A 13,008-nucleotide genomic window follows, 5' to 3' on the forward strand; every position below is an offset into this window, starting at 1 on the left:
TCCTTTCTTCCCAGACTGTCCTGTGTCTGGTCTCTCACAGGAGATTGTGAGATCCTGATGGGCTGTTCTGGTCACATTTTTATCCCCATTGCTTGTCACACTGTAGACATTTAATCATGCCAAATAAATGTTCTTGACAGAAAACTTTGTTTCTATTGAGTTTATTTTTTGTGTGTGTGGTAAAATACATATAAAGTGACCATTTTCACCATTTTTAAACATACAGGGCAGGGGAGGTAAGTAGCTTCACATTGTTACGTAGTTGTCACTGGTATCCATCTCCCCGACTCTCTCATCAGCCCAAACTGGAACTCTGTCCCCATTAAACACTTAATTCCCCATTTCCAGGTAGCCCCCAGCTGCCAGTAGCCTCTATTCTGCTTTCTGTCTCTATGGATTGGCCTGTTCTAGGCTTCTCACAGGAGGAGAAGCGTACTGCAAATGCCCTTTTGCCCCTGGCTTCTGTCACCACTTTAATGTCTGTAGGGTCCATCCATGTTGTGGCACGTGTTGAAATTTCCTCCTTTTCGAGGCTGAATAATATCCTTTTGTGTGTACGCACTGCATTTGCTTCATGTCTTCCTCAGTCCGCAGACACTGGAGTCAGTCTGTCCTCTGGGCGATCGTGAACAGTGCCTGTTCGTGTCCCTGCTCTCCGTGCCTCCGGGGAGGGACCCAGCGCGCAAGGGCCGGGTTGTATGACGGCTCTGCCTCGCTGTTGGCCCCAGCAGCTGCCCCAGTTGACTTCCCCACACCAGAGCACAGGGTCCCAGAAACAGAATCAGAACTTAGAAATCTATTCAGAGGTTTGAATTATGGGACAAAAGCCAGTGAGTGAAATTGCCAACGGGTAAATGTGAAAGCTGAGAGCTCGGTGACCGGAGAACGCCTGCCGGGATGGCCGGGCGAGGCAGTCCTGACCGGGGCGCCCGGACGGAAGAGTCGTTAGGGGCGTCTGGGGGCTCAGTCGGTAAAGCGTCTGCCTTTGGCTCTGGCCATGATCCCAGGGTCCTGGGATGGAGTCCCACATCCAGTTCCTTGCTCAGCGGAGAGCCTGCTGCTCCCTCTGCCTGCTGCTCCCCCTGCTTCCGCGCTCTCCCTCCCTCCCCTCTTCCTCTGCGCCACCCCATCCCCTCCACTCACACTTCCCCCTCTTAAAAAGAGTCCGAGTAAAGTTCTGTTGTTTTCCTGTTTATCACACTTTCTGTCTTGCTCTTCTGTCTCCATGGTAGCTTCGTACATGGATTTATCCTTTGTTCGTCTTTTGCAAATAAGACAAACTAAATGGTTACACTGGTAAGAGTCATTGAAATATTGACTGAGCATGTATTTTATGTGGGTCACAAGATAACAGCTTGCTTTACAGGAAAAAAGTAAGTATATACAAATATGTACACATTATTATATGTACATATCGTATATGCAAAGGATTATAATACAAGGTGACACAGGATACACGCTGGAAAGTGTTATGGCAGTTGAAACCCTCATGAAGAATGGATCTTAAAGTCTTGGGACAAATGGAGATAATTGGAGAGATTGTTCTAGGTATAAGAGAGGTGGTTTACAAAGGCCTAAAACATGGCATGGCTCAGTAACAAGTTATTCCGAATGGCTGGTGTATATAATAATTCAGAAATACCATTTCTTGGGCCAGTGGTGACAATTTGATACCACACTAAAAAACAGTTTACACTGTCAATTCTAGACAGTTAGGAACCATCAGAAATTAGGTGACATGGTGAGATTGCTTTCAGAAAATCGAACTGCCCGTAATGTGCTAGACTTCATTGCCAGCCTCCTATTTGATCCTCGCAGTTGAGCTCTGAGTTGGGTCCCATGGTTATCCTCGTTCATGGATGAGGAACTGAAGCTTAGAAAAGTGAATCGCCCAAGGTCAGAAGCAGAAGTCCCCTTGGACCCTGATCTGCCTAACCCCGAAGCCGAAGCTGGCATTGTCACCACTGGTCTGTGCTGATCATGGTGGGCACTGAGGGGAGGGAAGGGCCCAGGAGAAGGTGAGGGCGTTAAGGCAGGAAAGGTCACATGTTCTCCTGCTGCTTAGGGTCCTGCAGGCCTAAAGACAGGTCCTCTCTTGTTTTGACGAATCTGTTGAAAATTAATCATGTAACAGATATCTTCTGTACTGTTCCCCTGCACATTCGAAAGCCGCCTTCTGTGCATAGGGTTTGTTAACAGGCATGGCTCTTCTTTTCACCAGTTCCTTGGGACCAAGCGCATTGAGTACCATCGGGAATGCAGCATCAGTTAAAAGGAAAGAATCTTCCCGGAGCTCAGCTCAATCAAAAGAAAAGAAAAAAAAGAAATCTGCCCTCGACGAAATCATGGAGGTATAGTTACGAGCTGCTTATCGACGACGTGTTAGCCGTTAGAGGAGTGACATAATTCAAACTAAGGAAAGTTTAGTCTCACTAATTCCTGGGTTAACATAAAGTCAGAAGATGTACTCAGACAGCATTGGGGTAAGAGAGCGTGGCCACGGTTCCATCTGAGCAGAGTTGGAATCCATCATTACACGTTTATTTTCTTGCCTCAAGTGCTGTCTTCAGAACTCTCTGTGTGTTCATGGTCGGTGGAATTCAAGCAGAAGGGCTTGGGCAGTCACTGAATCTCAAAACGAAAGCTCTGTTTCCCTTCCTTGGCTCTGTGAAATGGGCCTCCTCTGCGGATTCCTCCTGCCAACCCCTGCTCTCCTTCGGGCTCTGACCTCACCTGCCACCTCCTAGCCAGTGAGATGAAGCTAGGACATATTTTTAATTTGACTTAGCTTGATGGCTAAGCCTATATGATGAATCCTTGACAACCCGTGATTTAAGATCTAGGGCCACTTTTTGGCTCTGAATCTACCTGTGCTGCTACAGCGGTTCTAATCTTCCCGTCTCCCTTTCCACACACGGCCTTACCTTGTCAGTACGTTTATTAAGTAAGTAGGAAAGAGAAGACGGACTGGTGAATGGAAAGAAGAAATGGATAGAAGAAGCTGACTTGTTTTTTCCTGTAAAGTCATCTCCCCAACCCTCTTCTTCATTTGTGAAGGGACAGAGGCAACTCTTTGCCATTTCTGGGTGCTCTCACTACGCAGGGTGGTCTGAACGGCTGAGAGTCTAGTATAAAATGTACTGGGAGATGTGGTCACTCCATCACTGAGCAAATACTGAGTCGCTGTTATGTGCTGGGCATCGTGCGAGGTCCTGTGTCACCGTGGTAGGGAGAAAAGTACAGCGCCACTGTGTCACAGGGCTTTCGTTCTAGTGAGAGACATTCCATGAACAAATGAGCCAGCGAGTACGAGTATGAACAAGAGAACCAGTATTACTACAAAATACTAAGTGCTACGGGGGTCTGAGGGCGGGCTCTGGGGGACAGCTTGTGGAAAGGTGCCAAGGCAGGAAAGATCTTCCGGAAAGGTCCATGTGGCTGGAACATGGTGAGTGGGGGAGCTGGCATGGCTTTCGCAGTCAGAGAGGGAAGGTGGAGCAACATCTTGACGTGTCTCAGTAGGCCATGACAGGAAGTTCCTGAATCTAATTCAAAGTAAATTGGGAAGCTAGACCTCTCTGCTTTATAAAAACCTGCTAAATTTAGAATGTTCTTTGTTTGTATTAGAAAGTTGGAGACATTAAAATGGGATTTATTATCAACCAAAAAATGGCAGCATCTGTCGCATTGAAAGTTGGGACTTTGGGTTCACTTACTCCGTCAGGAAAGAAAAAGGCATCACGTGGCTCCTCAGCAGCCAGACTGCGCTCTTTGTTTGGACACCCCTGTGCTTCCATCTCTCGTGGTTAGGTTTTTCCTGCCCTACATTCACAAGATTTATTACCCTTATCAAACAGAGAAGCCTCTTTTGGCCACCACCGTAGAACTAATTGTGCTGCACAAAATTTGTTTCAAGTGTTGTGTTTTTATCACATGAAAACGTTGCTTGTTTCCCAGCTTGTGGCAGGCACCAGGGGGGAAGCAGAGAGACGGGGACGTAGTGCTGGCACGTGGCCTTGCAGTCTTGATGACATAGAGGTTGCTTGTGTTTATTTTCTTGGCCAGTTAACGTGCTTTATCATGTATTTTTGTAAATCCAAGAATGTGTGTGTGTGTGTGTTTGTGTGTGCGCGTGCGCGCACATGCGTAGATTTTTTTTTTTTTTTTTTACATGCGTAGATTTTTAAAGATTTTTGTCTTCATGCAGTCTCAACACTCATTGTGGGGCTCGAACCTGGTGGGGCTTGAACCCACAACCCCAAGATCAAGAATCACACACCCCACCAAGTGAGCCAGAGAGGCACCCCCCCAATGTTTTTTTTTTTTCTTTGAATCAAAAATTGGAAGAAATGGTTATTTGTATTTGTCAGAGCTTGTAAATTACACGGATTTCCCTTGAGGTGTATGTTTTATGGTGTTTGCTACATGGAATGGTATTTGAAATAAATTGAGGATTTTAAAGAGAGACTTCTGTATCTTTTGTGTTCTCCAGATCGAAGAGGAGAAGAAAAGAACTGCCCGAACAGACCACTGGCTACAGCCTGTACGTACCCAGCTTGGGCTTCTTATGTCTTGAATGCTTTTAAAAAAGTGAATCACGTAAAGAGACTTGAATTTTTCAAATATACTTAAATCATATGGCTAGATCTATAACTTTCCTGACTTTTTTTATCTGATCTTCAGTGATCATTTGCACCCATATTGGAGAATCACTTCACATATATAGGCTGGTAAGATTTCTTGAGTTTGCTGCCAGATTTGTTTGCGGACCTCTTGATTTTAAGCCTGGAATTATTTCCAGTTTTTGCTATAAGACATGGGTTGTGTTTTCAGAAATGAGACTGATAAGTAGAACTGTGAATGCTGCAGCATTTGTTTTCAACTTACAGCTTATTGAACTTAGAATTAGAATCTCCCTCTAGATACTTTGTCGAAAAATGCTGGTTTTGATTTCACAAACTCAGGTAGAGCTTTGTATTTTCTCATATATTTCTTTGATGTGATTTTAAGATAATAATTTTGAAACATTCAAATAATTTTAAACATTATTATTTATTGATGCTCTCTTTTGAGCCTAAATGTGAAGTTTCCAGAAGACACTCAGGGTGCCTTCATTAAAGCTTCTGAAAGAAACTGGTTTGATCAACAATAGGAGGCTGAAAAGTAGTGAGAGTGTGTGTCGTTTAGATAGTTTTGATTCCAAAAGTAAGAGTAAGAAGAAGGTCCAGAAATCCAGAGTTCCCACTCAGACCTTCGCTGTCCTGCTCCCTCTAACCAGGAAGGCAATTTCACTTCCGTGTCTTAGTTTGTGGTCTTCTACGTGCGAGGCATTTCTACCTGGTGCCCACGTGAAGGCTCAGGAAGCAAGTCAGCTAACATGAAAATATCCTCGCTGCTTTCAATAGCGAGTGAGTCCTGTATATGAATTATGTCAATGAATTCTTCTGTCAGACCAATAAGGTAATTCCTGTTATAATTCCCATTTCAGAGGCGAGAAACCCTGAGGCGTCGGCATTTGAGTACTTCCCCAAGGTCATAGAGTAAGCAATGATACAGGATCTCCCTGGCAGTCTTATTCAGTAGGTTGTGCCCTCAGCTGGTCAACAGACCTGCTTCCTGAGATGTCTCAGGCACCCTGACTCCCCATCTCTGAGGACAGGCTTAGTCAAGATCAGCAAAGCCTGGACCTGAAGGGTTTTTTTTTGTTTTCTCCATTCCAATAGCTGGCATGTGACTATGAATAGTTTGATTATTGTTTATGAAAACATAATCAAGAATTTTGCTGTCATTCTTACTCAGAGAGTAATTCACAGATTTTTAGCAAAGTGTTTTTTCCAAATTACTACCACCTTCCAGTCTCCTCCAATGAAGTGTGTATTTTCACCAGCCTCCTAGGTGATTCTGATATATCCCGTTCATTGGTTTAAAGGAAAAAAGAAAAGAAACCAAAAAAGAAAGAGAGAGAGAAAGCATTCCAAGTTTTAGTCCAAGAATTTTCTTCCCATTGATAATACTTTAAATTCAATTACATTTTCTCTTTGATAGTTCTCTTACAATAAATTATTCAAATATTTTTCCTGCTACAGAGTATTACATTAAAAGTGAGAATCAGTGTGTCTCTTATGTCGAAACGCTCAATATGTTTGTTAAAATCACCAGTAGGCTGCACAGACTGGAGAGGGGTTTATTGTTTAAACTCAGAAATATCTTGAACCGCTCTATTGTGTGAGCAAGTATCAGTAAGCTCAATGGTGTAATGAATTAGCTTCAGATTTTAAGTGTGTACCCATGAGGGCCTTTGATAAATTTAGCCCAGAAATACTCTGGCTAAATCAGAAAAGCTGTTTTGGCATTACTTGGCTTCGTTTAGAAAGTCCTAGATTCTCAGACTAGAGGCTTAAGAATAAGACCACTCATATATTCTCTTAAATGTGTTTTTCTGCTATAATATATCCTACCTACAAAGTCCTTATTGAATTTTGATTAATAAAATTTAATTGGCTTACTTGTACCTCTGATACATTCACTTGAAGTAGCAAATACAGAATTACTATAGTGACTATAGCATGAAGTCAGGCGATTGAATTTTCATGATCAGCTGCTAGACAGCTAATCTAAATCAGGAAAATGATGATAAAGAAGCAAATGCAGAATGCATTAATATGAAATAAGCCCAGATTTCTCTCCCATTGGAGAATTAGATGTTCAGAAGAACGATACTTTTAGCGGGAGCTAATCTGGAAGGATCCCATCTGTCTCAAAAATTCAGAGTAACCTAATGAGAAAAGAACATTGTGGAAAATGTCATGCGTAAGCTCAAAGGCTCAGTTCCTTGCAATTCACAGGGAGACTTGCCATCTGAGTTTTTATCAGCAGGGAACACCAGCGGTGTAATACCTTTGGCCCTTTTCACTTCCTTGAATGGAGAGAGAGAGAGAAGCTGTCTGTAAGAGACGTGGATTAATAGGGTTGAGATTGACAGATAAAAGTCCTAGATTTCAAGAGACCTTCAGTGTGGAAATCAGCCTTGAGACAGGTATATTTTTCCCTCCTGGTAACTGTGTTGAATAAAGGGAGAAAGAAGAAATAAGAGATCACTAAGGGAATGTTTTGCATGATTGGGAAGGCTTGGAACTCAAAATTTCTTATTTAGCAGAGCAGTTAACGTTTTGCTGTGATTTTTGGTGAACATGGTTTAGAGCAAAGGAGTAAAACTGAAAAGCTAACTTATATCTTCCCTTTCATCTTTATTTTTTTATTCTTTTCTAGGAAATCATTGTGAAAATTATAACCAAGAAACTCGGAGAGAAATACCATAAGAAAAAGGGTGTTGTGAAGGTAAGGACAGGAGGCTGTGAATGGGATTTGTGGAAGAAGCTGGGGGTGACCAAGTCAAGCCATTCTGTTATTCCTGAAAAATCACATCCTAGGGCCAGAGCATTGTGTCTCAGGTTCTTGATGGTTCCATATGTCTTTATCATTTCCATAAAAGGAAGGCTGAATTCATAATGCTGGGAAAATGATTCCTTTGCAGCCAGAGTTTCTAGTTCACTTTGGTGTGTTTTCTTACTGGAGCCAATAGCACGTATAAAATCCCACTGGCACAGCTTCAAGTCACTCTCGCACTCTGCGTGCCTTGCCCATTAGTGAGACACTCCTCTTTGTTAAGGAGGGGCAAGATGATTATGTCCCCAGGGTTCCCAGGCGGACTTCCTTGTTGTGTTTTGCCTGAGAAACTTTTATGCTCTGGGATTTTAAAATTTAAAAGTCGATGCTGCAGTCCTTTTCTCTGTTGGCCTTTCGTAAATAGTTCCATCCTGGAACCCAGCATTGTGCGTGCAGAAATGCCCTGCTATTGTACGTGAAGCTAGGCATTCTTCCTCTCACTGTATCTGCTGAAATCGTATTCTAAGATCGCCAGCCAGTCCTTTATTCTTTCCAGATGAAAACCTTCACTAAGCCTTGAACTGAATTCTTTATTAGGGAGCATAGAACCACTGTATTGTACACCCGAAACTAACGTAACACCATGTGTGAACGCTACTGGAATTCAAATAAAAATGTAATAAAAGTTTTAAAATTAAAAAGAAGCCTAGAATGAATAGTCATATATGGACTCTATAAAATAGTGTCATTTCTAAAGGAGTTACTCTTACCTTTTGACTGGAATTCGTTTGTTTTCATCTTACCTATTTCTGTCCCTTGAAATTTGCTGCACTTATTTCTGCTGTTATAAAATGTTGATTTCACATGACAGGAAGTAATTGACAAATACACAGCTGTTGTAAAGATGATTGACTCTGGAGACAAGCTGAAACTTGACCAGACTCATTTAGAAACAGTAATTCCAGCACCAGGTAAATCTTTTTGCAGATCATTTACTGTGTTTGCTATTGAAAGGAGTGATTCCATCCTTAAAACCATAGCTTCTAGGCTTGACTTGCCAGTTACAGACACGGATTTCCTTTCTAGGAGCATATAGCTGCTGGTCTAACTCATGAGCTTCGTTTCGGGTGACATGGGAGTTTGCCTACCAGTCCTCTGTGTAACCTATTTTGTGGCTAAATCCATTTTCCCTTCCTGGGATTCATTTTTTTCATTTTTTTTTTTTCCTGACATAAAACACAAACTCACAAGGAAAAAAAAAATCAGCCATACTAGCTTATTGTTAATATATTTCCCTAGCTACCTGAGATAGTAAAGTAAAAGTCTGTATTGTATTGTTTTGTTTTGTTTTTTCCTTTTCCTTAATTGTCTTCATCATTTGAGTACTTCTGAATACCTGGTATGAAAGCTGCTATGGTTAGGGTGTTTCCCTTTGACCCAAAGCTTCCATAGTGGCGTCATTGCTGACATGGTGATGATGTTAGTCTCTAAAACCTCCGCTTATCAGATCCTTTATGCTTTCCCCCTAAAATAAAACTCACTCTGTGGCTTAAAAATTTTTTTTTCAGTGTCAGTGAGATGTAATTGACACACAATAAGCTGCACTTGTATAAAGTATACAACGTGATCAGTTTACAGCCATAGTATTGTCTCAAAACCATCCCTACAATCGTGATCATGAATGCACCCATTACCCCACCGAAAATTTCATCCCCTTCCTTTATAATCCTTCCCTGCCACCCCTCCACTCCTGCCTCCCATGGCCCCTGAGGCAACCACTTGTCTGCTTTCCATCGCTACAGAGGAGTTCCTGTCGAGAAGTTCATATGAATAAAATCATACCATGTTTCCTGTTTTTTGGTCTAGCATCTCTCATTAAGTGTAATTATTTTGGGTTCATGCATGTTGTTGTGTCTATGTGTAGCTCACTTCTTTCTGTTAACTAGTGTTTCACTGTATGAATGTACCACTTTCTGTTTATTCAGTCACCTTTTGATAGACATTTTAGTTGGTTATAGTTTTTTTGGCTGTTACAAGTAAAATTTCCAAGAACATTCATACGCAAGTCTTTATACGGACATACGGTTTCTTTTCTATCGGGAAAATACTTAGAAGTAGAATAGCTCGCTCGTAGGATGTATTTAAATTTTTATGAAACTGCCAAACCATCCTGTGATTTTTAAGAAGAGGCAAAGTGGAGTGCCTGGATGGCTCAGTCGGTTTAGTGCTCGACTCTTGATTTCAGCTCAGGTCATGATCTCAGAGTCCTGAGGTCAAACCTTGCATCAGGCTCCACGCTGAATGTGGAGCCTGCTTAAGATTCTCTCTCTCTTTCCCTCACTCTATGCTCACGCACCCTCTCTCTCTCTCTTAAGAGAAAAAAGGAGCCAAAGTCGGGGCGCATGGGTGGCTTAGCAGGTTAAAGCCTCTGCCTTCGGCTCAGGTCATGATCCCAGGGTCCTGGGATCGAGCCCCACATTGGGCTCTCTGCTCAGTGTGGAGCCTGCTTTCCCTCCCTCTCTGCCTGCCTCTCTGGCTACTTGTGATCTCTGTCTGTCAAATAAATAAATAAAATCTAAAAAAAAAAAAGCCAAAGTAAGCTAAATTTTTCCTGGTCATTTCTGGACTACCGACATTTCCCCTAAGTACCTTCTATTCCTTGCAATCTAAAGCTAAAACATATCCCTTTGACAAATAAATGAAAAAAAAAAAAAAAAAAACCATGAGGATTCTTAAAATGTTAACAGTGATCAAGACATATAAGCTCTCCTTTAGAATATTATGGAGTTCTAAAATGATTAAGAACTTCTAAGAGGGATTTTGGTTTTCATTCAGTGGTCAGCTGTGTTCATTCAGTGTAACTGCACTTTGCTGTAACAAAGTAGAAGAAAAAAGTGAACCTTTCTTTGCATTCAGTGTGATATTCTTTTCTGCTGTAGGAAAAAGAATTCTCGTTTTAAATGGAGGCTACAGAGGGAATGAAGGCACCTTAGAATCCATCAATGAGAAGACCTTCTCAGCTACAATAGTCATTGAAACTGTACGTACATCGACACAGAGAAATTTCTAAATGCTTTAAAAATGTGCCATAGTTCTCTTTCATTGGGTTGGTCTTTGTTTTATTTTAGAATCTGGGTTTTTTGTTTGTCTTCTCTCCTATATGGAAATCTGTCAGCTTAGTTTCTGCAATGACTCTACCATTGTAAAGTATTTTGTGTTCTGATTTCAAAAGAAATGCTTATGTGTCTTAGTCCACTCGAGCTGCTGTAACAGCACGCTGTAGGCCGGGAGCTTGTAAGCCAGTGTGCTTTTCACGGTTTGTTCTGGCGGCTGGAAATGCAAGAACAAGGCAGTGGCAGGTTTAGTGTCTGGGGAGGGCCTGCTTCCTGGCTCACGTGTCCTCACCTGGTGGAAGGGACAGGGGAGCTCTCTGGGGTCTTATATGGGCTCCGGGCCATTCACGAGGGCCCCACTCCCATGACCTCATCGCTCCCCAAATACAGTCACACGGGGCATTATTAGGTCACAGCTGTGAGTTCTGGGCGGGACACATTCATTCCATAGCAATACTCATTGTGTAAAACCTGAAAAGGACAATTAAATACAAATAGTTTTAAAAACTACCCGTAATCCTCCAGCCAGATAACTCCCTTTAATATTTTGATCCATTCCTTTCTGGTCTTTGTATTTTATAAAATTGTATGCAGTATACAGTGTACAGTCTCACATCTCCACTTTTTTTTTCTCTCACATCTAATACAAAACTCAATTTGGCACGGTATCATAGAGTCAGAAGTAATGGGGGAAAAGCCCCAGACATCAATATTTTAAACAGTCCGCCCCTCCTTTCATAAAGGGCTAGAGGGTAGCAGAGATCAGTAGAGTAATTTCAGGAAATATGATGTGCAAAGAGTAAACTTGTTGATTGACAGAACGGATGGCTCACGGACAGGCCTGTGAGCCCGGCCCTGCCCTGCGAGGCCTGAGTTGTTTCCCCCGCTAAGGAAGCGCCTGAGGCAGGCTCCTGCCCCCCACCCCCTCGCGGCCTAATGCGTTTTGGAACTGTGACATCTGTGCTGTGCCTCTTGCGGGGAAATCCGTTTTCACACCCCATACCGTACGCCTTAGCCTTCGGGGGGATAGCAGACCCCCTCGGAGAGTCCAGTGACCGTCGGGGCCTCCAGAACTGCAGGTGTCCGCCCAGTTCCATGGCTTGCGTTACGGGATTGTCGGCCCCTCAGCCCCTTGCTGGACTGCGTTTGGAAAATCGTGTAGGTCCTTATCTGAGAGCAACCACATTTAAGTAAATGGAGCGTTTTTTCCCCTGTCTCTGACATCACGAACTGAGAAATTGGCGTTCTCGAACATAAACCATAAGGGCCGGAAAGCAAAAGGCGTCTCTGCTGGTCCTGGTCCGTCTTTCTCTCTGACTCAACCAGCGCATGCTCGTGGAACGTCTCACATTTCCTTGGCAAAAGGATTCTCCGGCACTTTCTAAACGCATAGGCCTATCCAAATGAGATCCTGCTCCAATTCATGCTTTCCTCTCCAGGAAATGCAAACAGCTAGTCACCATGGGGGGCATCGTAGGTCCCGTCCAGATCCCTTTGGGTCACGAAGCGTGGTTCCCATGGGCCCCTTGCTTTCCTCCCTCGCTATGACCCGAGTGGCTCCTCCTTCCTGAGCTTGCTTGGGGCGCAGAGCCGCAGGGGGTCAGGACCCAGGAGAGCCCCTGCTGGAAGGGCTGCTGGACTGCAGAGCAGCACGCACGTTTCAAAGGAGAAATCCACCTGCTGCTTCTTTTTTGAGCTCGCCACGTTTAAAAAATTAATGTTTGTGTGAGCGGGTGTCCACTGGTCTGTGTCCCCACAGTTCCTTCCTATCATTGCCGTGAAACACACGAACTTCCTAAGTGCTTTCTCCTGCTGTTCTTTTTTATCATTTATCATATCAGTAATCATCTATTATTCTTATCATTTATCATATCATTCCAAAATACCATTTTTATCGCTATCATTATCTTTTTATCATCTGAAATTGTAGATCAGCATCAAAATATTTGAGATTTACTCATTTATTAAGCAGATTTTTAAGTAGCTACCAAATTATTCAAAACCTGTCTCAGCCTTTTAGCCTATCTGCCTGATTAACCAAGTGACTGGCTCCCTTCTCATTCCCCAGGTTTGTATCATCGGAAAAGTGCACTTGACCACAGGCCTTTGTACTTGATAATGAAAGATTTGATCTGAGTCATGCCTTTTATCTGGGAACTTACTTCCTTCAGATACAGTCATTATCCTATGTTAAAGGAGTAGCACTATAAAAAGGATCAAGGGAGGGTATGATTCACAATAAAAAACACTGAAACCTCCCTTCAAGGTTAGAGTGATCATCATCGTCATTTTATATTTTGCAAGAGAGAGCACCAGCTTTCAAATTTTAACCAAAAGATGCAATAATAAGAGCCAAGAATTATTGAGCTCATACCCTGTCATGTTCACTAAGCTCTTTCGTGACTCATTTATATTTCGCAACAGCCCAGGAACCTAGGTCCTGTTAATACTCCCTGCCTGGGGACACTGGGGGCACTGAGGGGTCAAGTCACTTGTGAAGTGGGATTTG

General features: G+C 42.8%; 1 protein-coding gene across 1 annotated transcript in view; it reads left to right on the top strand.

Annotated features, from left to right (window-relative positions):
• The window catches only part of KIN (Kin17 DNA and RNA binding protein), a 33,204-nt gene that overhangs the window by 19,075 nt on the left and 1,121 nt on the right, over window positions 1–13,008 (top strand). Inside the window, exons 8-12 of the mRNA XM_045072376.1 lie at window positions 2,222–2,351; window positions 4,493–4,543; window positions 7,270–7,338; window positions 8,258–8,357; window positions 10,326–10,426. Coding sequence (XP_044928311.1) covers window positions 2,222–2,351; window positions 4,493–4,543; window positions 7,270–7,338; window positions 8,258–8,357; window positions 10,326–10,426 — 451 coding nt within the window. The remainder of the gene's footprint in view (window positions 1–2,221; window positions 2,352–4,492; window positions 4,544–7,269; window positions 7,339–8,257; window positions 8,358–10,325; window positions 10,427–13,008) is intronic.

Source organism: Mustela putorius, unplaced genomic scaffold (genome assembly GCF_011764305.1).
Source record: "Mustela putorius furo isolate JIRA1106 unplaced genomic scaffold, ASM1176430v1.1 tig00004033_pilon_pilon_pilon, whole genome shotgun sequence".
In the NCBI taxonomy this organism is placed as follows: Eukaryota; Metazoa; Chordata; class Mammalia; order Carnivora; family Mustelidae; genus Mustela; species Mustela putorius.